This window comes from Polypterus senegalus, chromosome 15, assembly GCF_016835505.1.
Source record: "Polypterus senegalus isolate Bchr_013 chromosome 15, ASM1683550v1, whole genome shotgun sequence".
NCBI lineage: Eukaryota > Metazoa > Chordata > Cladistia > Polypteriformes > Polypteridae > Polypterus > Polypterus senegalus.
The window spans coordinates 3,490,205-3,517,678 of record NC_053168.1 but is presented as its reverse complement, the minus strand read 5'-3'; the positions used below and the strand labels follow the sequence as shown (position 1 = coordinate 3,517,678).

At 41.4% G+C, this 27,474-nt stretch overlaps 1 protein-coding gene across 1 annotated transcript in view; it reads right to left on the bottom strand.

The window, feature by feature from the left end:
• The window catches only part of LOC120516009 (collagen alpha-6(VI) chain-like), a 202,962-nt gene that overhangs the window by 39,136 nt on the left and 136,352 nt on the right, over positions 1 to 27,474 (bottom strand). Inside the window, exons 23-29 of the mRNA XM_039737435.1 lie at positions 26,886 to 26,948; positions 13,920 to 13,982; positions 13,775 to 13,837; positions 8,723 to 8,785; positions 7,614 to 7,664; positions 7,456 to 7,491; positions 7,307 to 7,369 (exon numbers count right to left, since the gene is read on the bottom strand). Of these exons, the coding sequence (XP_039593369.1) occupies positions 7,307 to 7,369; positions 7,456 to 7,491; positions 7,614 to 7,664; positions 8,723 to 8,785; positions 13,775 to 13,837; positions 13,920 to 13,982; positions 26,886 to 26,948 (402 nt within the window). The remainder of the gene's footprint in view (positions 1 to 7,306; positions 7,370 to 7,455; positions 7,492 to 7,613; positions 7,665 to 8,722; positions 8,786 to 13,774; positions 13,838 to 13,919; positions 13,983 to 26,885; positions 26,949 to 27,474) is intronic.

The window sequence follows — 27,474 nt, the reverse complement described above, 5'->3', positions numbered from 1 at the left end:
TATAGTATAGTATAATACAGTATGGCTAAATAATACAAAGAGTACACAACTCGTTTTTTGTCCTAATTGGGTCTCATCAGGTATACACACCTTTGCCTCCCCTTATGGGTATTGAACCTCAGATGTCAGCACCTTAGGCAAAGCCTCTGACGTTGTGCCATGGTGGCTGGTTCGTTTACTTGACAGGGTGAAGATCGGAGTATTACATTCATAGGTCTGAATCACAATCTGATTATTTGGATGGTTACCTACCAGGTAATGCTTGTGGTTGGTTGGCCAGTTGGCAAACATCCGCTACGTCCTCTCGGTTACGAGAAACAGATCATAAAGAGGACATGGCGGACCTATACCTGTATAGTATAGTACAGTATAGTACAGTATAGTACAGTATAGTATAGTATAGTATAGTATAGTATAGTATAGTATAGTATAGTACAGAGTGTATAGTATAGCATAGTAAAGTATCATAATATCTTTTTATATGCAGGCAGTGAGTTGAAGCCATTAACCTCCTTAGTGTTAAGTCCAAGCATCTCTTGGGCTCAGAATTCGGTGTAAAAATGGTTAAGCCCGATGGTCTCTCGTGTTATGCCTGGGTTTTAAGATCACGTAACTGTATTCTGTTGCCATCTGGTGGATAAAATTATATTATGTTGCAAGAAAATCTTGAATATCTCAATAAATTCTACCACTTTATGGTAAGTCATCAATATTCATGAGTGGGTGGAGCCTTCAACCAAAACACATAAAGGCATGTAAGCGAGAAGGTGTAAAGTCAGTTTTAGAAGAACCTGAAAGCTGAATCAAATGACAATATGAATTGTTCATCAGACGTTGACGCGGATAGTGAAACTGATGCACACGGCACTGTGCGACCAAATCGCTGTCATATGGCCAGTGAATTCAGTCAAATGAAGGTTCACTGTCATTTAAGAAGCCATATGGCAAAAAGGCAAAATGATTGTGATTGAGTGGAAGGAGAAGAAAGACGTCAGGTGCCAGTGGAACTGTGGAAGTCACCAAGCCTGGTGCTGTGGAGGCCTACAATGACACAAGGGGTGTGTGGATCAGAAACTGATGTTCTACCCTCTAAAATGAGAAAAGAGCACAAAGAAACAGGCATCTACTGCCCCGGTTGTGATGCTGGCCTGTGTGTTGGTGACATGGCATATGAAGCACGGGTACTAAATCTGTGTCAGTGTAGCAGTGGACACTCCACAGGCCTTTCCTGCTTTTTGGTTTCTGTTACATTTAACAAAAAAAATCCCCATTTTTGTCTTGTTTTTCTGAGGTAAATAAAACGCTAAGGAGGCCACAATGGCTGTTAAGATGTTGGGTTACATAACGCCTATGATGAGTGGTGTTGTACAAGTCAAGGAGTTTATACTTAAGCTGAGTGGCATTTCTGCATTGAGGTCCAGCACTGGGGGGTTGAGGGGTGCACATCCACACCAGATGTTGTGTAAAATAAGAATGAAGCTTCCATCCATAGTTTATCTTATTATTAAAGTGTTTATAACAACCCTCATCTTTGTCTTCTTAAGTACATTTGCTTAATGTCATTACCACCACACTTCATAAACCCAAATGGAAACGAATGCCCAAATATTTAAATGTGTAATGACTGAGAAACACAAAGCATATACTGTAAGATCAAAAGTCACTTCCAAAAAGGCCCACCTATGGGGGAATTCCTGTCTTAAACCCCAGCTAGACACAAGAAGGGCTGCGTAGAATCTTTAAAAAATGAAAGGGTTATTCTCACAAAAATACTCTTCTACACAAATGAACATCCATACTGCACAAAGACACAAAATGGAGATGCCTAAAACAATAAGACCCTCCGATGCAAACACGAATCCAAAGAGTGGTCAAAAGACGGAGCAAACCAGCTGAACACCCAAGAACTCACAAGAAGAACAGAAGAAACTCAAAAACTCACTAAAACCCCCAAACCGTCATTATAGGGTGGAGGGCAGTTCCTGATGATGATTGGCGGGGGGCCCCACCTCTTGGGGGACCACCCACAAAAATAACAAAGGCAGTTTATATACACAAAGTCAGAAATAAAGAAAGATGCACATAATCAACACAAATAAAACAATCAAAATGAACAAAAGTGACACAAAACATAAATTTGAACCCCAGCCAGGAGAGGAGCCCCGACTGAGACACAACACAGCAAAGGCAAAGCGGACCCCTTAGCCCACAGGTAGGTCCCTCTGCCTATCAGCCTTGGGGGCTCACCCACCTGCCCACTTCCCATATACCCCACAACTGAATGCCCCCCTTCTCATGCCTCCTCTCTCATTCATTCACTGCCAACCTTCTTCCCACCAGTGAGTCTGCCCCCCGACTCTCCTCCCAGTGCCAAAGTCCAGTCAGGTGTCACTTATTGCCCTGATTTTGGTTTATTTTTAGTTTATTAAAACTTTTGGTTGCCTTTTTAATTATAAATGCATTGACAAAAACTGTTATTTCTTGCTGTTTTTAGATATTTTTGGGCATTGAATTAAAAAAGGAAAGCCATTTTTCTCTATCAGGTAACATCAGGTAACACGTTCTTTAGCTGCCAGTTATATTTTTTATGTGTTGTTTTCAAATTATCATTAATAAATGTTGTAACGGGCGGTGAGCAGGGTGAAAGACTCCATCGGGATATCAAGGCCATGGAAAGAAGTCATTGGAGACGTCGGGATGTCGGCATGACGGTGGTCTACTGCTAGGGACGATTCATAGGGGCGCACCTGAAAAACTGGATAAATGACGGGCCACCAAATAAAAAGCGAACACGTGACAAAAACTCGAGGAGTACCCTGGAAGTTAAGGACTATGGATTGCTGTTGGCTTTGACTAAATATTCTCATGGGAAACTGATTTAGAGTGTTATGTTATATATGAATAAACTGTGTAGTTTATGAAATTTCATTTCTTTTCAATTTTGTCTTAAATTGATGGAGAAATTCTACTTATATTTTTATTGTGTTCATGAATGCAAAGTAATATCTGTTCACTATGAGAATAATTTTTTGTGAGTGTCATTTTAAAAACTAATTTAACATATCTTACTATTTTTGCTTTCATTTTCTGCTTGTATAATATTATGATTTTCTTTTGGTGTCTTTTTTATTTTTAAATAATGCAGAACTGTCTGTTATCTGCACTGTCTCCTTTATGTAGAGCCAACTGAGACAGGACCACCTAATCAGGCATCTGGGGGTTTAAAGAGGAGCTCCAGTTACACTCGTTAACTCTATCAAGTCCAAACTGAATCATTACCTGCAAACGAGCTGCACGATTCTTATTCATTAGATATGTGAACTGAATCATTACCTGAGAAAGAGTCACACAATCCTCATTCATTTGTTTCACATACCGAGTAATTACCTGAAATTGAGTCACATGATTCTCATTTATAAGACACTAGCAGAATACCCGTGCTTCGCAGCGGAGAAGTAGTGTGTTAAAGAAGTTATGAAAAAGAAAAGGAAACATTTTAAAAATAACGTAACACGATTGTCAATGTAATTGTTTTGTGACTGTTATGAGTGTTTCTGTCATCAAGGATTTGATTCTCATTATTTCTTTCAATCAGGTTCGTATTTGAAGGACATGTTGTGTTCAAGTTACATTCCGTGTTTGTCAACCGTTGTAAAGATAACAGGTTCACTACCCAAATCGCTACTCGTGAATCTAAGATGATTAACAGGCATTGCCGGTATTAACTTGTGCTAAACGTACCATGGTGTGACGTAAGGGGAGCTGACTGTAAAAAGGCAAGGATGAGCGTATTTTGGATGAAAACTGAGAAGACAGCGAAGGAGCGGAAAAGTGAGAAGGAAAAGTGTTTAAATAAAGAGCTAGGAAGGTGAATGGAAAGAAGCAGCCAGCGGTAAAGCAAGGAAGACTTCGTAATAAGGACGGTTCAGTGCACGTAGGTGGTGTAACAATAGGATTGTTAAGCCTTATGATAATGTTCCCGCATGGAGGATTTAGAGAGACGCACTGGGAGAAGTATAATCTGAACCTCTCTACAGTTTCTTTTATTTTCGGGTTGTAATGTTCATCAAATTTACATATCATCCCAGTGGCGGACCGTGCATCTCACACCTAGGCCTTCAGTAGTGCTCCGTCTGAATCAACCCGCCCCTCAAAAACTAATTTATGGTTATAAAACCCATCTTAATATGCAGAAATACAGTATAAAGAGCCGCTGCATCGCAGACAGATAACTCCTGTAGCCACAATAAAAGCCTTTATTGAATAGACAAACCAGGGGTGAACAAGTTCCTTTCTACTGCAACCACAGCTGCGACACACATAAAAAACATCAATAATAACTCATAAACTTGCAATATTATTTAGGGAAATCGCAACATTTTACTCACCAAAAGTTCGGATTATTTGTAAACAAAATCCATCCTCCTCTCTTTTCTCGTAAACAGCTCAATTACTCTGTCGTACAGATTATCCATGCACTTCAGTTCCATCAAAAAGTCCCTTTCTACCGCCATCAAAGCTAATGCTGAAAGTCAAACCTGCCCTGTCGTATTTCTGGCATAAGTTTTAATTCACTTTAGGGCTGAAAATGTCCGCTCGACAGAAGCAGTGGACACGGGAATGCTCACCGCCAAACATACCAATGTGAACAGCCGCCCCATGCTCTCATTCAGATTTTTCCGATGAAGGAAGTCAAGGATATCAGTCGGAGATTTTCCTGCAAAATCATCCATGGCATACATTACAGCCAGTTCTGTTTTTAGCCGAGACAGATCAAAAAGCGGTCCGTAGCTCTTGTGGTAAACTGGAGAAGGCTGCATGTGGGAATTTTTTCTTGTATTCCCAAAACTTATGGGGGTCGATGAGGGTGACAAACATCAGTTTTTTGTGGTCTTGAAATCTGGTCTGTGTCTGGCAAATAATATTGTCCAGAATCCTGCCATGGAGTTGGCCGTAGTGCACGTGAGGATCTTGCGCTCGGAGCGCCTGCGGTGCGTTCAGTGGCCTTGGAGAGTTCCTCATATCGGCTTCTATCCAATCAATGGGTCTGAATATGGTGACGTTGCCATACGCCTGCTAAAGGGCCCTACTGACACCAACTCAAAATCTGATTGGTTGAAGCAACAGGTTAATCGACATTTATTCTGTGCTAGAGGGCCGGATTGTGAAGGCCTCGCTGCCTGGCAACAAATGATGGCTGAAATGTGATTGGTTAAATGCTTTAATACGAAAATGCATGTCTGGAAGCCACACAACCATCAGAAAAGTTATGAAAGGAAGCGGACAGACTATTTGGAATTATTTAATAAGTATTCATGGACAAAATATAATTAACTTCAGTTTATGATTCAGATATTTTTTTAGACCAGCAGAGAAAGCCTTGCAGGTCCTGACGGCCCACCACTCAAGCTCATGGTTAACTCATCAGGTCTTACATCACCGGTCAGCGCCTGACACAATTCTCTGCTGCTCTCTCCAATAAGATAACGAAATAATCTGACCTTAGTGTTTTCCTCTGCCTCCGGCATTGCAAGTTCTGTGTATAATATGAACTCATCCTTCCATGTTCTCCGTGACTTCGCCAGGTCTTTAGCATCGAGTCTTTAAACCCTGCGTCTTCTCATTAAACTTGTATCTCGCGAATATCTCGTGCGATCTTGCGATGTCCACGGCTATATTAAATATTAGCTCAGACCCAGCACTTAAAAGTTTCTCTCGCACTTTCACTGAGGGAGGGTTTCCGCAGTAGCTGCACTTATGAATATGCTAAGCGCAGTCCTTCACCCGCGAATATTTACCTTATATGGGCAGGCACTCAATTACGTGAGAGGCGTGATGATGTGAGACGCAACTCCGCCTCACACGGCGACCGAGCTGCAGGCTATTACAGTATATGGACGAAAATAGATTCCAGTTATGACCATTACGCTTAGAATTTCGAAATGAAACCTGTCCAACTTTTGTAAGTAAGCTGTAAGGAATGAGCCTGCCAAATTTCAGCCTTCTACCTACACGGGAAGTTGGAGAATTAGTGATGAGTGAGTGAGTGAGTGAGTGAGGGCTTTGCCTTTTATTAGTATAGATGTGAACTGGCAGTGTGGTGTCGTGGTTAAGGCTTTGGGTTTCAAACCCTGAGGTTATGGGCTGAAATCCTACGACAGATACCTGTGTGACCCTGAACACGTCACTTGACCTGTCTGTGCTCCAATTGGAAAAACCAAAAGAAATGCAACCAATTGTATCATAAATGCTATAAGTTGCTTTGGATCAACGTGTTTGCCAAATAAGGTAATGTAAATGAATTATTACCTGAGAATGAGTCACATGATTCTCATTCATTAGATATGTGAACTGGCAGTGTGGTGTCATGGATAAAGCTTTGGGCTTCAAACCCGGAGATTGTTGGTTCAAATCCTTCTGCTGACACTGTGTGACTATAAGCAAGTCACCTGACCTGCCTGTGCTCCAATTGGAAAAGCAAAAGAAATGGAACCAACTGTATCATAAATGTTGTACGTCACCTTAGATAAAGGCGTCAGCCAAATAAGTAAAAGGGATGCAAATGTAACTGAATCATGACCTGAGAACGAGTCACACGATTCTCATTCATTCGTTTCACATACTGAGTTATTACCTGCTAACGAGTCGCACAATTCTTGTTCAATTGTTTTGCGTACCGAGTCATCACCGCACACGTGTCACACAATTTCAATCGCTAGATAAGCGAACCAAATCATTTTTGGAGAACGAGGCACTCGATTCTCATCCATTTGTTTTGCTTACTCGTGAATGAATCACAAAATTTGCATTCACTTATAAATCTCGAATGTATCATCTTATTTTCATTCTGCATTTTTCTAGGTTGTCCTGCTTGTGCTTTCAAAGAGTACAATGTTATATAATTTGAACGATTATGTTTAATAAGTCAATTATATATATGTATAATAATGCCTGAATTATTTGATTCCATGTTATCGATTAATTCAAAATGAGTACCCTTCACCCGCCTGTTTTTTTCCTGCCAGAGCTTACAGATGACACAAATAAATGAAGTGAATTGAGTTCTGTAAGCACGCAGATCAAAGTTTTGAGTTTTGCACCCGTCTGGATATTTTCGTGCAGCGGGACCACCGTAGAGGGTGCCTCTGACTCAAGGCCGCTTTACACTCTCCCACCGCTCTTCAGTTGATGATAACATCACATGTTGATTTCCAGCTGACACAAAACCCTGAGGATGGTCACCGGACCCCCAGGTGCTTTAACCGCGGGCTCGTCTCTCACTCACACGCCACACTTCTCATCTCACCCTCTTTCCTCGATTCCCCTTTGGCCCGTTATCTCCTGGATCACCTGGTTCACCATCACTTCCCTTTAAAAAAGACATCAAGCACATCCATTATACGTCAGCTGAGATGCACAGAGCAGACGGACGGATCCACACGAGGCGTTACGCACCTGTAGCCCGTGCAGCCCTGGAAACCCGGGGTCTCCCTGTCCACGGAGGAACACAAAAGAGCAAAGAGCACATAGTCAGTCAATCGTCCTTCTCTTGTGTTAATGCTTGTAAAAAAAAAGAAAAAGGAAAAGAAGAGCTCCATTTGAACAGCAGTTACTTTTTTTCCCTTTATGCCTTTCTCTCCATATCCATCAGAACCATCTTCACCCTGTTTTGTGAGACACATTAACATATTATTCATAAAAATGGCCTTCATAGTTATTGTTTGAAAATTAAACTTTAGCAGGAAATTTAACACTTCACAACAATGTAACCACATCTACTTTAAAGGCACACAATAAAATGAATCAACCATTGATTCTTTAAAGCTCCTGTGATGGGGCACTTTACAAAACTTAGGATTCATGGATGAAACAGAGAGAAGGTGGGTGGCCCCTAGTGACAGAGACCCTGCACTACACTGCTGGTGAAACCTATAAACAGGACCCTGGGCACATCTCAGTAATACAACAATGTAACTGTGGTTGGGGAGAGCACCCTAAAAAGTGACAAGGTGGCAGGTCCAGCCTCTACTGCAGACTTTACCTCCCATATTGTACTAATGTGATACAAAACAAAGGCAAGGAGAGACCACCATGTGTATCCAACAACGGGTGCTAAGGGGGTCTACATGCCTGGTGAAATGAAAGGCAGTGAGAACCTCCTATAGTATGTCAGCCAATAGAGGGCAGAGAGGAGGAGCTTTGAGAAGAAAGCTTGTGGGGGCTCCGTCAGGCTCCGTCTGTGGTGGTCCTGTCTTGGAAAAGCATCTGAGGCCACTAGAAGAAGATATCTAAGTGGGAATCATGGGCTTCTACATGGTGTGTGGGATCAGATCAAAATAAATCCAGCAGGCATAGAATACACGAGACAATGAGGACCCCTCAAACTGATATGATTGATACAGCGAGATAGATAGATAGATAGATAGATAGATAGATAGATAGATAGATAGATAGATAGATAGATAGATAGATAGATAGATATGGCACTATATCACAAATAGAGAGAGATAGATAAATACATAATGAATATATAGTGTTTTCCCAACCTATCTATCTATCTATCTATCTATCTATCTATCTATCTATCTATCTATCTATCTATCTATCTATCTATCTATCTATCTATCTATCTATCTATCTATCTATCACATTTTAACCAATTAGTTTAATCTACACAGAGATGTGAAATCAGTAAATGAAAACTGAAAGCACAAAGTCTCACCTGAATTCCTCGGGGTCCAGCTGTCCCAGGGGCACCTTTGAGACCGGGAATGCCAGGTTCACCCTTTTTAGAAAAGAGGATAAGACAGCAAGTGATTTATACGGCCAGTATAGCAACATGTCTTCCAAAGGAGGTGGACACGTTGATGCCCACTTAGAAAACTGAGTTTCATCAGCAGTTATGTATTTTTTAAGAGTGACCCACCCCTAGGAAACAAACATGGAGGGCGCAGAGATTTCAATGAGGTTGTGGTGCCCTTAACTTTGTTGCAATGCTAAGTACGGTCAGCACTGATCAGTTAAATGAGTTACCTTATCATCCCATCTCTGTACTTTTATGACTCCCTTCATACTATGTGTAATACATTCATCCATCCATCCATTTTCCAACCCACTGAATCCGAACACAGGGTCACGGGGATCTTCTGGAGCCAATCCCAGTCAACACAGGGCACAAGGCAGGAACCAGTTCCAGGCAGGGTGCCAACCCACCACAGATGTGTAATACACTAATGCAGTAATTGTAACAATTTAAAGCTAACTTGGTGTTTTGTCTCAAATACATAGACACTTTATTAATAGCTGTAAATGGAGTCCAGAGGTTTTTATGAAGCTGAAGTCACTGCTGTGGACCACCCTAGACCACCACCGAGGGGTGCTCTGTTTGTCTAAACGGACACTCCTGGCCCTCATTGATGCTGCAGGGTGCTGTGGTCACTGATGTGGCCATTTCACAGTGTCAGCCTCAATGTGCCTGTGGTCCAGTTCTAAGGACCACCTGGCAGCCATTGTAGCCATTTCTGGGAGAGCCTCTTGTCAGTTTTGGCCTTCCTGTTTGAATGTTACCACAACATCTGCTAAGATGATGCCTTCCACACTATGGTGACACCTTTTATGCTAAGACATTCCGAGTCCTTAACTTGAGACCTTCTTGTTTTTGAGGTACGTTGAAGTGGTGAGGCTGTCTGGACTAAAGATTATCAGCCCCCAGTGTTCCAGTCCTCTGATGTCCTATTGAGTTCATCGGCTGAGCCCTGTGACTGTGAACTGGACTGAGCGTTTGAGAACGTTACCCACGCTTTCTCTTTGCCTTGTTCAGTTCACGCCTGGTCTGCCACGTGTTATCATTCCACTGACGTTACACACAGCGCCTGGTGTTTGAGAAGCCTAACAGACCATCAGGACACCCCATCAGTCAGTGAGACGTTCAGATAGCAGTGTCAGAGTGACTTCCAACGTCTTCCCCTGAGTTTCATGCCTTCAGTTTTCAAGCCAAGTGTCATGCTGAATCTCTTGAATCACTTATATAAATTAGACGAACAATGACAGGCAGCTGGACGCCATGCAGCGGTTCTTTGGAAAATGTGACCACAGCTGTTCTTCTGGGTAAATGACTATTCCACAGAAATTAAAGAAAATAATTAGTAACTTGTGAAGTTAACAGTAAGGCAAGCACAGAAATGACTCCGAGCTGAACAAAGTGTTCCATATTTCCATTATGGGACTGTGGCGCTGTGCAGGAAGGAAGACCCCAGAACTTCTTAAGCTCATGTAGCTAATTGGGCTTCTGGCTTTTTCATGATAAGTTTGTCATGAGCCACCTGCAGAACCTGGCTGTCAATGGTGAGATGTTTCTACTGCTCCCTCTCCATGGAGAAGCATTCAGGTGTCCATGTCAGCACAAGAATATTTAAAACAACTGCCTAAGCAAGTCCAAGCAAAGGAGAACATCTTAAATTCATGGACCTGATTGGATTTCTCCCATCTGAGACCCCTGCAAAATTTGGTCATGAATGGTGATATGTTTCTCTTTGTCCTTCTCCATTAAGGCTCACTGTGGTTGACTTTACTGCGTAGGATGTTTAAATCATCTACCTAAGCCAGTCCAAGCAAAGGAGAACTTCTTAGGCTCTGGTAACTATTGGACTCATGGCTTCTTCATGATGGGTTTGCCTCATCCGAGCCCCCTGCAGAACCTGGCTGTCAAAGGTGAGATGTTACTACTGCTCCCTCTCCATGGTGGCACACTCAGGTCAATCCCTGCACAGAGCATTTAAAGCAACTACCTAAGCCAGTCCAAGCAAAGGAGAACATCTTAAGCTCAATTCACTGATTGGACTTCTGGCTTTTTCATGAGGGGCTCGTCCTTTCCAAGACCCCCGTAGAACCTGACTGTTGCTCCCTCTCCACAGAGAAGCACTCAGGTGTCCACGCCTGCACAGAGCATTTAAGGCAACTGCCTAAGCCAGTCCAAGCAAAGGAGAACTTCTTAAATTCATGGACCTGATTGGATTTCTCCCATCTGAGCACCCTGCAAAATTTGGTAATCAATGGTGTGATGGTTCCCTTTGTCCCTCTCCATGGAGGTCCATTCACTCAGGTCCATTACCTGCGTAGAACGTTTTAAAACATCTGTCTAAGCCAGTCCAAGCAAAGGAGAACGTCTTAGGCTAATGTAACTGATGGGACTTCTGGCTCCTTCATGAGGGTCTTGTCCCAGACAAGCCCCCTGCATAGCCTGGTTGTCAATAGTGAGATGTGGTGAGATGTTTCTACTGCTCCCTCTCCATGGTGGTGCAATCAAGTCAATGCCTGCACAGAACATTTAAGGCAACTATCTAAGCCAGTTCAAGCAAAGGAGCATCTTAAGCTCAACTCACTAACTGGACTTCTGGCTTTTTTATAAGGGGTTTGCCCCATCCACGCCCCCTGCAGAACCTGGCTGTCAATGGTGAGATGCTTCTATTGCTTCCTCACCATGGAGGACCATGGAGGTCCACGCCCTGCATAGAGCGTTTAAAGCAACTGCTTAATGCTGTCAGAACAAAGGAGAACTTCTTAAGTTCAACTGACTGATTGGACTTCCCACCGTTGGTGGTTTGTCTCTTCTTCCCGTCTGAGCCCCACTACACTAACCCAGACCCCAGACCCCTTATGGATATCGTCACACAGCTACTCCAGTCAAACGATTTTCGAAGAATTTTGCTTCCCTGTGGACTTGCCATACTTTTTCCTTTTTTAGTTTCCTCAGTTTTCATGGATGGTTTGCTGCACTTATGGGGTCTTTGCGTAGGCGTTAAGCATCGCGGAGGGCGTCACTCAATGGGTGTTTGTTGTACTGTCATTGATTTCATTTTCATTCATGGATCTCAAACATATACTGCTATCGTATCGATTTCTTTTGTACCTCGAGTGTGTTAAGTGGTCTGTACGGTGTGAGGTCAGTAGAGGAGTGCTGCTGGCTGCCCCTTCTCCTTATTATTTATTTATATTTATAATTGTATCATCCTGGGATCGGTATAAAGATACAACGTTTCTGTAGCCTGTGCTCTTGAGTGTGCCACTGAGATCTGTGACGGTTATTCCATACACGTTATTTTATTTAAAACAGTATTGGAAGCATATGGTGTGGACAGGCATCCCAGCAGGAAGTCCGGAAGATTTCTTACCCGAATGGGAGGCCCTGAGAATACAGAAAGGCATCCCAGCCAAGAGAAGGAAGGAGTTCGCACCCAGTCAAGTTTGTCCTAAGGGATGGATGGACATCCCAACTGGACGTGGTTCCGGTACCATCCCTAGATAGGAGTAAAGAGAAGGACGGGGAAGAACTGTCTCTCTTGGGGTGTGTTTATTCCCCCCAGGCAGTCCTATGTGTTGATGCCCATTCTAGAACTAGCAGGGAATGCCAGAAGTTGTAGTCTGGCAGCACAACCCTGCTTGGGTCCGTGGGTGCTGCAAGGGGGCGCTGCAGGGAGATGTGCTCCATTGGACTTCTAAATGACCTAGAAGTACTTCCATCAGGCGGTAGCCCTGGCACCGGAAGTACCCCTGGGTCCTCAATAAAAGGCACTGCACTCCCTTATCCAGGTGAGTTGGAGCCTGGAGGAGGGAAGGCAACACTTGACTGGAGGAGGGCAGTAAAGTAGCGAGAGTGAATGATGGAGAGACTGTGTTTTGTACCTGTGCTTGTGTTACTTTTGGAGGCAATTTGGTGAATAAAAAATTCCTTTGTTTGAACCCGGGACTGCCTTGGCGTGATCGTGTTGGGAGTTTGGGCTCACTGATGCCCCTGGTCCCATCACAATTGGTATTTGCTGAAGCCACACAAACCAGCTGACAGGGTGAATCTGACAGGCAGATGACATGAAACTTAAGGCTACTTAAACGTGACGATATGGACACCAAGGACTGCCATTTTGCTAACTCAAGTGGCACAGGCTCTGGACAATGAGGGGGAACCCCTCATTCCCTGCCCAGGGCTCTGTATGGGCATCGACTGGCACTGATGGCAGCAATTTACTATACAGAAAAAGTTGGAAGTTCTCGCAGCCAGTGATGCTAGCAATAAGGAGAAAAGGTGCTGCCATCGAGTTTGTCATTCCGCAGTCAGCTTTGTCAACTGCACTGTACGTGCTGAAAGACCGCGCTGTGTTCCAGTTCCATTATAATGAAATCCCCCGTTATAATGAATTGTTTTTTCAGTCCTGAGCACTTCACTCTAACAGAACTTGACTAATATTTCAATTTCAATGTGAGATTTAAAAATGACATTTTGTGTTTAATGTTGAAATGAAATTGTATTTTACTTCTCTAGAGGGGGCAGCATGGTGGCGCAGTGGGTAGCGCTGCTGCCTCACAGTAAGGAGACCCGTCTGGGTTCACTTCCCGGGTCCTCCCTGCGTGGAGTTTGCATGTGTCTGCACAGTCCAAAGACATGCCGGTTTGGTGCATTGGCGATTCTAAATTGTCCCTAGTGTGGTGTGTGTGGGTGTGCCCTGTGGTGGGCTGGCGCCCTGCCCAGGGTTTGTTTCCTGCCTTGCACCCTGTATTGGCTGGGATTGGCTCCAGCAGACCCTCGTGACCCTCTGGTAGGATATAGCGGGTTGGAAGATGACTGACTGACTTGTCTAGGTGGCCCTGATATGCTTTTGTAAAAAACCGCAGGGTGTGTGCTTCATTGTTATTTTCCACAGAACCTTCACATAATTCAACATGGCTTTCTTACTGGGCACACTAAGCGATGATGAAATGAGCGTATTAGTCGTGAACTTACTTTCAGTCCTCGTTGTCCCGCATTACCTCGACTGCCATTTGGTCCTTCAGGCCCGCGTGAACCCTGTAAAAATATTCAATTATTACTTACACAGAACAAAAACAGTTTATAAAAGAAAACTCAAAAGACAATCAAAAACTCAAACCTGGGGTCCTTTGAGTCCCAGCTCTCCAAGTGGTCCTGGATCCCCCTGGTTGCCTTTAGGACCCTAGAACAAAAATAAATTTACGTTTCAAAACCACATTCTTTTATTAGGGATGTTGAAAACGATTTTGTGATCTGAGTTATGGGTCTTGGAGACCCCTTTTTGGTACCTTTATTTGTTTTGTCCTTTTTATCATTATCATAGCAATGGCATTTTGTATTCCGGTTTATTGGATGGTGGTCATGGCCACCATGTTTATGGTGACTGTACTGATTACCAGTCACCTGACACCGAGGTCATGTGATATTTTGAGTCATCACTTCCAGATGGTAGCTCTCAGCTTCTGGAATTCAGGCACTGGATTCGAAACAAAGTCTTTTTGTAGAGTTGTAACAATCAGCCTCTAAAAGAAGCAATGGCTACACTTCACCGACCATTAAGGAGATGCATGATGTTCAAACGATTCGCTAAACCATTGAACTATATCGGACCATGACCCCTTTCTCGCTCCCACCAGTCCCAAAACTCAGATGGCAAGAGCAGTCAGTTAGAACAAAAAGTGTGTACATAGCATCCACCATATTGACCGGTGCCACAACACTTTTATAATAAGGTGATCTGTGACCCCTTGACCCAATGGACGCCCACCCTCCTGAATGAGCTGCCAAATCAAAACCATGCAGACTATGCTCCAAAACAGACATTGACACAAGTATTCAAACAAGAAGATACAAAAGAGTAACTACAGTCATATGAAAAAGTTTGGGAACCCCTCTTAATTCTTTGGATTTTTGATTCTCATTGGCTGAGCTTTTAAAGTAGCAAATTCCTTTTAATATCTGACATGCCTTATGGAGACAGCAGGATTTCAGCAGTGACATTAAGTTTATTGGATTAACAGAAAATGTGCAATATGCATCATAACAAAATTAGACAGGTGCATAAATGTGGGCAACAGAGATATGACGTCAATACTTAGCTGAGCCTCCTTTTGCTCCTTTGAGCCTCCAGACGCTGTCCTCCTATAGCCTGTGATGAGAGTCTGGACTCTGGATGGAGGTATTTCTGACCATTCTTCATACCAAATCTCTCCAGTTCAGTTCAATTTGATGGACAGCCTGCTTCAAATCATCCCATAGATTGTCGATGATATTCAAGTTAGCGGACTGTGATGGCCATTCCAGAACGTTGTACTTCTCCCTCTGCATGAATGCCTTTGTAGATTTCCAACTGTGTTTTGGGTCATTGTCTTGTTGGAATATCCAACCCCTGCTTAAGTGACTTCAACTTTGTGACTGATCCTTGAACATTATCCTGAAGAATTTGTTGATATTTGGTTGAATTCATCCGACCCTCGACTTTAACAAGGGCCCCAGTCCCTGAACTGGCCACACAGCCCACAGCATGATGGGACCTCCACCACATTTGACAGGAGGTAGCAGGTGTTTTTCTTGGATTGCGGTGTTCTTCTTCCGCCATGCAAAGCACTTTTTGTTCTGACCAAATAACTCCATTTTTGTCTCATCAGTCCAAAGCACTTTGTTCCAAAATTAATCTGACTTGTCTGAATGAGCATTGGCATACAACAAGCGAATCTGTTTGTGGCATGAGTGCAGAAAGGGCTTCTTTCTCATCACCCTGCCATACAGATGTTCTTTTAGCAAATTGCGCTGAATTGTAGAGCGATGTACAGATACACCATCTGCAGTGAGATGTTCTTGCAGGTCTTTGGAGGTGATCTGTGGTTGTCTGTCACCATTCTCACAATCCTGCCTCTTCATGTGCCACTCCTGTATTTTTCTTGGCCTGCCAGACCTGCTGGGTTGGTTTAACAGTAACTGTGCCTGTGGCCTTCCATTTCCCGATTCCATTCCTTACAGTTGAAGCTGCCAGTTGAAACCTCTCAGGTAGCTTTTTGTAGCCTTCCCCTAAACCAGGAGACTCAACAATCTTTGTTTTCAGATCTTTGGAGAGTTGCTTTGAGGATCCCATGCTGTCTGTCACTCTTCAGAGGAGAGTCAAAGGGAAGGAAGCACAACTTGCGATGGACCACCTTAAATACCTTTGACCACTCATGATGGACACTCCTGTCTATGAATTTCAAGGCTTAACGAGCTCATCCAACCAAGTAATCAGCATTGAGCAGTGACAGGCATTCAAATCAGCACAATGACAAGGGGACCCACATTTGTGCACAGCCAGTTTTTCACATTTGATTTAATTTCATATGCGTCACTAAAAATCTTTGTTCAGAAAACACCGCAGTACTCCGATGTTCCTAGGAAATGAAAGACATACCACTGTTATCTTTACTGTTGAAAGGCGAGTCAATTATTATGGAGGCTGAGAGGGGTGCACAAACTTTCGCATATGACTGTAAATGCAGCCTGATTGTCTAAGAATGAACGTCCATTGAACGTCAAATGTCTGAGGTGAGGTTGACTTGATCTTAGAGAATGGACAGCAGATTCATATGGCCGGCTCTGTGGCATCCCAAAAAAAGGAAACAAGTTCGACACACTAAGTGGGGTCACCCCATGAACAACTGAGCCCCCCATCAGTTCTCCATGGCTATTCATCCATTCATTAATCTCCAAGTTGGCCACATCAGAATAGCAGACGTCCCTGGGTGAAGTTCACCTTTGCTTTCTTTACTAGCCTCTGTGGTTTCTGCCTCTTCAGATTCTCCTTCTCCTCTGTTTAAAAAAAAATAAAAAACAATTCCGAATAGAATGGAAGATCACTTCCTTTGTTGTCCTGGCAACCGAATGTCAACCTTTAGGCAACCCCAAAGTCCTCTCTAGTGCGGCTCCTCCAAGCTTAGCGGACATTTTAAGTTCCTGTGTAATGCTGAGCCGACAAATAGACAGCCGAAAATACAGAATTTACATTCAATTTAGGTAGCGTATGTGGTAGTTAGAGGAAAATACCCCCTTGAAAATTAAATATATTTCAATAAACCCCCCAAAAATTGTGGAAATATCTTGCATTGTAATGTAAAATATACACTCACCGGCCACTTTATTAGGTACACGTGTTTCCCACAAATACCTAAATCAGCCAATCACATGGCAGCAACTCGATGCATTTCAGCCTGTAGACTTTGACAAAGAAGACCTGCGGAAGTTCAAACTGGTCATCAAAATGGGGAAGAAAGGTGACTGAAGTGACTTTGAATGTGGCATGGCTGCTGGCCTGAGTATTTCATAAACTGCTGATTACAGATTAGAGTTTACAGAGAATGGTCTGAAAAAGGGAAAATTTCCAGTGAGCGGCAGATCTGTGGGTGAAAATTCCTAGTTGATGCCAGAGGAGAATTGTCAACGTGTCTTCTTTTTCTTCTTCTTCTTCTTCTTTTAGAACTGATGCTCTAAAGTGAAGTCCACTGGGCTTCTCTCGTCTTGGCAGATTTCACCATTCGCTCTTCTTTGCTCTTCTTTATTTTCAATATCAAATCTTTTCTGAGCACCTCCTGTACTCTGTTAATAATCTTCTTTACTTGCACTACACTTGTCATTTTATTCTGTTCCTAAGTTTTAATCAAATTAAATTCGGAAATTTAACATAGGTTTGTAAGTTTGCTTGTAGCGGGGCTACATATTAATAGTATATTCTATGTCTGTGCTGAGTGCGTGTTGTTTTCATCGTCCCGTTTACTGTCCGTTATGTGTATGTCAGTGAATATTGTCCCCGTAAGTACAGAGGGGACTGATGATGGAGAGAGACCGCAGCCCCAGGGCGGAAATCTCCTGTTTACACACCAGTTACATCCGGGACATTTGACATTTAAAAAAAGAGGAGCGAGGGGCGTCAGTAGAGAGGAAAAGAAATGAAGACACTAATTTATCCAACCATCTACAAACTCAAGACTGCTATTCATTGCTTATTTCCACTGCTTGCTTTTTCATCTACCGATTGATCATTCATCACGACAGCCAGAGCCGAGAAACCACCGGGGTTGAAGTCATTCCAACCGCTGCTAGGACGTTTACGGTGAGGTTGTTTTGTTGTCGGGAGGAAGCACCACAACACCACAACCAGTTTCTATACCGCCGGACTTTATTTTGGGACACATTGTTTCACCACATTTTCACTGGCAGTGTTTTTCAGATCTATGTCTGTATTTGTGTTGTGTGCTTTTGTTAATTGTTTGGGGGAAACGGAGGGTTTATTGTTAAATATTTGTGTTAATATACATATTAATTAGTCACTGGTGTTTTGGGGATAAGTGGTAATTTGCGCACACTTATTGTAAGAGCCATTTTCCTAGTTCTATAAGATTCATGAATATATTACTAGATGATAATGCATAATCTATGGGAGGTTCATATAACCCCCGTGAATAGAACTGTATTGGTATATTCTTGCCATTTCTACAGCTTTTAGTAAACATTAAAGATCAGTTAGTGTCCAGCCTTGCCTTGTGTAAGATATAGATAGATAGATAATGAAAGGCACTATATAATAGATAGATAGATTAATGAAAGGCACTATATAATAGATAGATAGATAGATAGATAGATAGATAATGAAAGGCACTATATAAAAGATAGATAGATAGATAGATAGATAGATAGATAGATAGATAGATAGATAGATAGATAGATAGATAATGAAAGGCACTATATAAAAGATAGATAGATAGATAGATAGATAGATAGATAGATAGATAGATAGATAGATAGATAGATAGATAGATAATGAAAGGCACTATATAGATAGATAGATAGATAGATAGATAGATATGTGAAAGGCACTATATAATAGATAGATAGATAGATAGATAGATAGATAGATAGATAGATAGATAGATAGATATGAAAGGCACTATATAATAGATAGATAGATAGATAGATAGATAGATAGATAGATAGATAGATAATGAAAGGCACTATATGAAAATAGATAGATAGATAGATAGATAGATAGATAGATAGATAGATAGATAGATAGATAGATAGATAGATAGATAGATAGATGAAAGGCACTATATAGATAGATAGATAGATAGATAGATAGATAGATAGATAGATAGATAGATAGATAGATAGATAATGAAAGGCACTAGATAGATAGATAGATAGATAGATAGATAGATAGATAGATAGATAGATAGATAATGAAAGGCACTATATAATAGATAGATAGATAGATAGATAGATAGATAGATAGATAGATAGATAGATAGATAGATAGATAGATAGATAGATATGTGAAAGGCACTATATAATAGATAGATAGATAGATAGATAGATAGATAGATAGATAGATAGATAGATAATGAAAGGCACTATATAATAGATAGATAGATAGATAGATAGATAGATAGATAGATAGATAGATAGATAGATAGATAGAAAGGCACTAGATATAATAGATAGATAGATAGATACTGTAGATAGATAGATAGATAGATAGATAGATAGATAGATAATGAAAGGCACTATATAATAGATAGATAGATAGATAGATAATGAAAGGCACTATATAAAAGATAGATAGATAGATAGATAGATAGATAGATAGATAGATAATGAAAGGCACTATATAAAAGATAGATAGATAATGAAAGGCACTATATAATAGATAGATAGATAGATAGATAGATAGATAGATAGATAGATAATGAAAGGCACTATATAATAGATAGATAGATAGATAGATAGATAGATAGATAGATAGATAGATAGATAGATAGATAGATAGATATGTGAAAGGCACTATATAATGGATAGATAGATAGATAGATAGATAGATAGATAGATAGATAGATAGATAGATAGATAGAAAGATAGATAGATAGATTTGAAAGGCACTATATAATAGATAGATAGATAGATAGATAGATAGATAGATAGATAGATAGATAGATAGATAGATAGATAGATAGATAGATAGATAGATAGATAGATACTTTATTAATCCCAAGGGGAAATTCACATAATCCAGCTGCAGTATACTGATACAAAAAACAATATTAAATTAAAGAGTAATAAAAATGCAGGTAAAAACAGACAATAACTTTGAATAATGTTAGTGTTTACCCCCCGGGGGGGAACTGAGGAGTCGGCTGGCGTCCTTCAACATCTGCAATAAGATGCTGTAGATGTTCTATCAGACAGTTGTGGTGAGCGCCCTCTTCTACACGGTGGTCTGCTGGGAAGGCAGCATAAAGAAGAAGGACGCCTCACACCTAGACAAATTTGTTAGGAAGACAGTTTGACATCTGTGGCAGAGCGACGGGCGCTGAGCAGGCGCCTGTCAATCATGGAGAATCCACTATATCCACTTAACAGTTTCACCTCCAGGCAGAGGAGTAGCTTCAGTGACGGACTGCTGTCACCATCCTGCTCCACTGACAGACTGAGGTGTACGGGCATATGGTTCTTAACCGTGTTCGTGATCGTGCTTGCACACGTTACCATGCCTGGGCACATGCCTATGTGCCAACCGGCCTACGGGCCTTTTGAGTGTGAAGTAACTCATAAAACAGCACTTATTTAAGTGTTGAACCTTAATGCTTAAGGCATACAGAAGAAGAAATTAAGAACATTCAAGTATAGAAAGAAGAAGTAAAAAATGTTTAATTACAGAAATAACTAAAGTTTCTCAAGAAAAGCTAAGTTTATAGAAGATACATTTTTCCTTTTTTTTGCCTTTATTTTACGTGTGTAACTATTTTTCCTTTTATTCTTGTGTGGATTATTTGCTTTTAACTTTCACTAAATATTTTAAATCAAACTTTTGGACTTTGAGATTTTTTTGACACACATTTTACCCTTGCCTGACTTCACCTTATGCATTGGCAGCTACACTTATACATATTTATTTATTATTGAATGTTTTTCTGTCTTTCATTTTACAATATATCTGTGTTTAATTTGACATATCCGTTTACTGTCTCTTGTGTTTTCATCATGTCAGGAAAATAAGACATCTTGTAAGGAGTACGGCTTGATATTAGAGCAAGAAACCTGAGGTATTCCAAGTTATAGTCTTGGTGGTGTGGTGGCCGGTCTGGGTAAGGGGTCGGCCCTTACATGCTGAAGCACTGTAAATTAAACGGATGCTTTTGTTCAATTAGGAGATAAACGGAAAAAACGGAGCGGCTATGAACGGTACTGGAAGGCTAACACCATCAAGCAGGAAGGGCCAAACATGTCAGAAAGCATCTTGCGCCTTTAGATAAACACGCAGCGGGTTTGGCTTTCAGAAAACCTTTAACTCGAGGAAGCGGATTTTTCTTGGACGTGGCTGTTGATGTACATTGCTGATTTATTCAAAAGCTGAAGCTATAGGGAACAATAAATAAAAATAAATTTACCATCACTTAACTTGAATGTCAAACTCTTTGGTGACAGAACCTGACTTATGGGTGTGTTTTTAAGATGTTTATCGAGTGATGGGACGCCAACGTGGTGTCTGACCGCGCAGCTGGGCCTGTAACCCTGAACTTGCCAGTAACACGTAAGAGCAGCCTACTCATCTCTAGGATGGTAGACGAAATAAAGCTGCTGTGCTGTAGAGCAGACCATTAAGGCAAAAACGTAACAGAAGGTGAACAGGACATTCAGTCTGTCACACAAGGAGCTTAACTTGAAGGGGAAACACAGGGGCGGGGGGCCGATGAAGAGCACTAATGGCTTCTCTCCCTCCTCTGCAGATCATCTGATGGGGAAAACCACCTGAAGCCCACTTCCACCTCCAGACCACCTCTGACCTCATTTCCGCCTCTTCCCCATTGGACCCTCCTCTTCCTCACCATCAACTATAAAGACAACCACCTGCCTTTCCCTAACAGTCATGCGTCGACTCCGTCTCTATAGACCACTCAGTGACAAGGCCACTACGCTTCAGAAATACGGGCTGGAGCCCCAAAGCTTTATCTTGTATATTTGTGTTTCTTTTACAATTACACTGTTCAATCTTCTCTAATGGCACTTTATGGTTCTTCGCTGGGCAGTGTGGTTCCTCATCGAGCCATTGCATTCTGGGAAGGGTTCCCTGAATATGAAGTTGGTTCTTTGTGCTTTGAAAAACTTCCTAATGTGTTGGAAAAAAACTGAAAACTTGAATGTATGGTGGGCTACCTGGAAGGACGCTGAAACCTGAATGTAGCCTGAGTTTCTGTGTGCAGCGAGGGTCCTTTTAAAATCAGGGACTTCACAAATCTGTTACCTTCTCTCCATGGCTATTTAGGAAGCCTGTTGCAGGTCTAACTAAATGAAGGTTCTTTCTGGAAACTTCACGTGGAGGGGTCTTTTGGGAACCAAAAATTATTCCTCCATGGCATCGCTCTTAAGGACTGTTCAAGGAGTGCAATAATAATAATTCAATTTATTTATATAGTGCCTTTCCCATGCTCAAGGTGCTTCACAGAGTCACAGAAAGAACAGCTGGGTTTACAGTCATATGAGAAAGTTTGGGAAGCCCTCTTAATTCTTTGGATTTTTGATTCTCATTGGCTGAACTTCCTTTTAATATACGACATGCCTTATGAACACAGTAGGATTTCAGCAGTGACATGAAGTTTATTGGATTAACAGAAAATATGCAATATGCATCATAACAAAATTAGACAGGTGCATAAATGTGGGCACCACAACAGAGATATGACGTCAATACTTAGCTGAGCCTCCTTTTGCTCCTTTGAGCCTCTCGACGCTGTCCTCCTATAGCCTGTGATGAGTGTCTGGACTCTGATGGAGGTATTTCTGACCATTCTTCATACAAAATCTCTCCAGTTCAGTTCAATTTGATGGACAGCCTGCTTCAGATGATCCCATAGATTGTCGATGATATTCAAGGTTTGGTCCTGCCTTGCGCTCTGTGCTGGCTGGGATTGGCTCCAGCAGAACCCCGTGACCCTGTGTTAGGATATGTCAGGTTGGATAATGACTGACTGACTGACAATAATCTCACAATATTAGAACAGGGTGGCACAGTGACAGTGCTGCTGCCTCACAGTAAGGGTTCACGTCGTGGGTCGTGTCTGTGTGAAGTTTGCATGTTTCCTACCACAGCCCAAAGACTAAATTGGCTCGTGTGTGTTGTGTGTGTGTGTGTGTGTGTGGCCTACTATGGACTGGCGCCCTGCCCAGGATTTGTGCCTGCCTTGTGCCCTATTTTGGCTTTGATAGGCTCCAGCAGACCCCCACGACCTAAGTAGGTTAGAAAATGACTGACTCACTCACTGACAGGTAATATTATAACCTGAGCTGTGGTCGTCACAAGCCAGCCCACAATGAGGGGCTTGTACTAAAACCCTAGTGCTGACCCTTCTGCTGACCGACATCAACATGCCAATGGAATTCTCCTTTTTTGGTTTTCTGTTCTGTGAAAAGACGGTCAAAAAATCCAATAAATCACAATGAGCACAAGGCAGAATTTACTAAAACTCCCAGCTAGCACATTCAAAATGATGTCTTTCTGTCTCTCTTGTTCATTGTTTATGTTAACATTATGGTTATTTAATTTCTTTATGTTGAAGCGTCTTTTATTCTGTGTCATGTGTTTTGTGGGTGGTCCCCCAAGAGGCGGGGCCACCAGTCCATCGCTGTCAAGGGACTGCCCTCATTCCTATAAAGGCGGGGCAACCCACAGGCCCTGGTGGTTCATTCTGTATTCGCTCATCGTGGAGGTGCCGAGTTGTTTCTTGTGATTATCGCTGCTGTGCTTATTGTGATTTACTGGATTGATTTGAACCTGTGATCTGTTTCTTCAGTTTTCTTGCTTTTAATTTCATTATTTGAGACTTTCTAGGATTGCCTTCTTAGCCTTTTGAGCTCCTCAAAGCGTGTTTTTCTGACAGAGCATTGTCCTTTTGTTTATAAAGATTCCGCATTGGCCCTCCTCATCACTAGCCAGGGTTTGACTGTAACTTCTCCCTCTATCAGGCATTATGAGTATTCTTGTTTTCTTGCGATTTTCTAGTGTTCATAACATGGTTATTACATTACAATAAATTCTGCAAAAGGAGGACACAGCTGGTGATTTGTTAAGGGTAGATTTCACACAAACGTTACAAAGTTTTTCTTTATGCAAAGAAGCACAGACCCATGGAATAAGTGACCAAGTAGTGTGGTAGAGAGCAGGACGTCCGGGACCTTCAAATCTCAACTTGCTGTTATTTTGGACAATTCACATGAATGGGTAGGATGAGCTTTTCTGGGCTGATTGGCCTGTTCACATCATATTTTACAAAGGACTTTGATTTTTGGCTTTGTGCCCTCCTTCACCGTAATCTATCTATCGTCCATATGGGAGGAGCAAAAGCTTTAGATTTATCAAAATTTCGATCTGTAGTTTCCAATGGATCTTGATGTTTTAGGATCCCCTGATACCGAAAACATTGATATCTCAGTGATGGGTGCGTCTGTCTGTGTGTTGCAGTTTCTTGAGGATGCTCTGGAGCTAAAAGTGCGGGACAGAAAAATCCCAACTTCAGACTGCTGTGAGATGACGATGTGCGGATTCGTTTTTTGAGCCAAATCGTCCAAGAGAAAAAGGGCCCTCGAGAGGAACCCTCATATACTGTAATTCTGCAAAGAATTATGGGTTCTTCTCATCAGTTGCTATCGTAATGACCTGTTTTATGATCAGAAAGGGCAGCATCAGAGCGGTAAACAATTACTCAAATGTTAGAACAGCGTTTCTCAAACTTTACGTATCTGCGACCCGAGTTTTCATAACAGTTTTAATCGCGCCCCCTAACGTTTTTTTGAAAGGAGCCCACTAATACCAATTTGTTCTTTTTTAATTAATGATATGTCATAGATGCATATTTTATTATACCTACTTAACTTTTATCGACATTTATCTAAATCTATTTATTTTTCTTGTATCAGAATGTAGTTTATGTTCATTTGTTTTGGTTTCAATAGATGGATTTTTCATATTTTCGATTCTTGTTTTCTTTTTTTCACATCTTCGTGCCCACAGTTTGAGAACCACTGTGTTAGAGAAGAGTCCGGCTAACTTAGTTCCTGGGGCACAAAGACTACTGATGCTCACGTCTGAAGTTTTGTGCATTATGGAGTGTATGCCAGTTTACTATTCTGACTGCATGCAGTCGTTGGGTTGGGTTGGGCCTCAATTTTCATAATGTTCCCTTCAGCAGATGTTTTGTCATCCATTAATTACTCTTATCTGACTTTATTTTGTAGTTATGCAGTTGTTGGCTACTTCTTAGATTAAGTATTTGTCATTACAATGATGTCGGCATGGCGAGACATTCAGGTGCACTACGTTAACTGAGAGGAAAGTTGACACATTTCAGATTTTATTTACTTCATCCAAAAGTCTGTGATTACATTTTTGTTTATTAAATAGTTTTGTAACAATCAGTCGCAGTCAGAAGTAATAATGATAACAGAATGTGTTAGCAGGTGACATTCAAACTGCTAAATAGCAGTGCTTTACAATGGAGTTCAAGACAGAGCACAAAGAGGCTTGTGGTGGCTCAATGGCCTTCATACACAGCAGACTGCGATTCAAGTGATGTGACAATGACATCGACTGATGTGCGTTAGCGCTGGAGGGTCTTAAACAACATTTCTGAAATCCTACCCAACAGAGTCATAGCTAATAATTAGCAATTGAAAAATATCTATGAATACAAAATGAGCAATACAAGCATACAATCAGCATCAATATTACCCAACGAAAGGTGACAAGCAACTGAAGTAAGTTTTAGAAATGATAAACCAGGGGCAAAAAACGAAAAGTTAGAAATATTCAAGATGCTCCAAGTAATAACATTACCTGAATTACATGAATGAGAAATGCAAGCACCCTGCGTCATCATCTGCCTTTACTTGGTTTGGACCAGCTGGGTTCATGGAAATCACCAGACACACCAAACTTGCCTTTTTCCTCCATGTGAACCATGAAATTTAAATTTGAGCCTTAGCATTTAGGAAACACTATGAACAAGTGAGAGGTTTAAAGGAGTGAAAGGAGGGAAACTTGTGTACTTCATATCTAATCAGTGTGAACGTGAAGTGAGCCACAAGCTAACTTTCAAAGAAATCTCAAATCAGACTCACCGCCCAGCTTCAGACAAGAGCATGAGATGTGGAAAGTCTCCATTCAACAGAAAAGTTATGCATGGTCTGAATGTTCTGATCCAAAGTCAGAGATAGATAGATAGATAGATAGATAGATAGATAGATAGATAGATAGATAGATAGATAGATAGATATGAAAGGCACTATATAATAGATAGATAGATAGATAGATAGATAGATAGATAGATAGATAGATAGATAGATAGATAGATAGATAGATAGATAGATATGAAAGGCACTATAAAATAGATAGATAGATAGATAGATAGATAGATAGATAGATAGATAGATAGATAGATAGATAGATATGAAAGGCACTATATAACAGATAGATAGATAGATAGATAGATAGATAGATAGATAGATAGATAGATAGATAGATAGATAGATAGATAAAACTTAGCTAATGATAAGAGAGTGGTTCCAGTAAGGGTCTGTCCAGACATATTGCTGTAACTGTAAAGGACCCCCAGCCGTGTTTCTTGACTCACTTCTGCTGAATAATTTGTCAGCTGAAAGTACTCAGTGTTGCTGTGTCAGCGAGAGGATGTGCAGTGTTGCTCATAATGGCACACACTTTTGACTTCATTCTCTCCTTTGCAACCTCCAAGGGGTCCGGTGTGTGTCCCATAAGTGAACCTGCCCTTTGACTTAGTTTGTTGATTTGGTGGGTCTGTCTTGATGTGATGTCACCGGCCCAGGACACCACACTGGCCATCACGGAGTTGTAGAAGATGTAAAGGACGTCACTACTTACGTTAAAGCAGCTCAGTCTCCTTAGATAATAAGCGTCTGTTCTGCTTTTTATTTTATTGTTGAGCTGTGACTTCACAATCAACATTTGTGAACAGAAAAATCAGTGAATGCCAATCATATTAAAATTAGCCTCATACTGTACCTGGGAGCCTCTCATTCCTTGCTCTCCTTTTGGACCTTGCAAGCCAACATTTCCACTGTTACCCTGAATGCAAAAAAAAGAAAGTAATTTAGTTAGCTTATTAAAAGCAAAAGTTCCTGTCCATTTCTATGTTAGAATTCTGATGATGGCTTTCATCATTTAAAAATCTGACAGGCATGTGTCATTCAAGCACTTTGAATATGAAGAACAAGCAAGTAAGAATTTCGCTGTGCTCTGCACCTGTGACACTGCCACTAATACTCCTGCCAGACTTGCTTCATGCACCGTATGGTCTAAAGTTTGTAGACACCCCGTCAATCATCACCAGCGTCTGCCCTTTAAATCTAGAGGGTCTCCAACAGTTCCTGGCAGTTCATTTTGAATGTCCTTCGGGGTGCTGAGTTTATTGTGTTTCTTTAACCTCTCAGATTTTTGAATCTTATTGCTCCGTGTTTGACTACATTTCAATATTTGGGGCTTTGCCTGCATTGAATTATTTAAGTAGTTTTGGGAAATTTCCTTGATTCCTGAGCCCCATGGAGCTTAACTGTCATTGAAGAGCATTTAGTGTAAATATATATATATATAT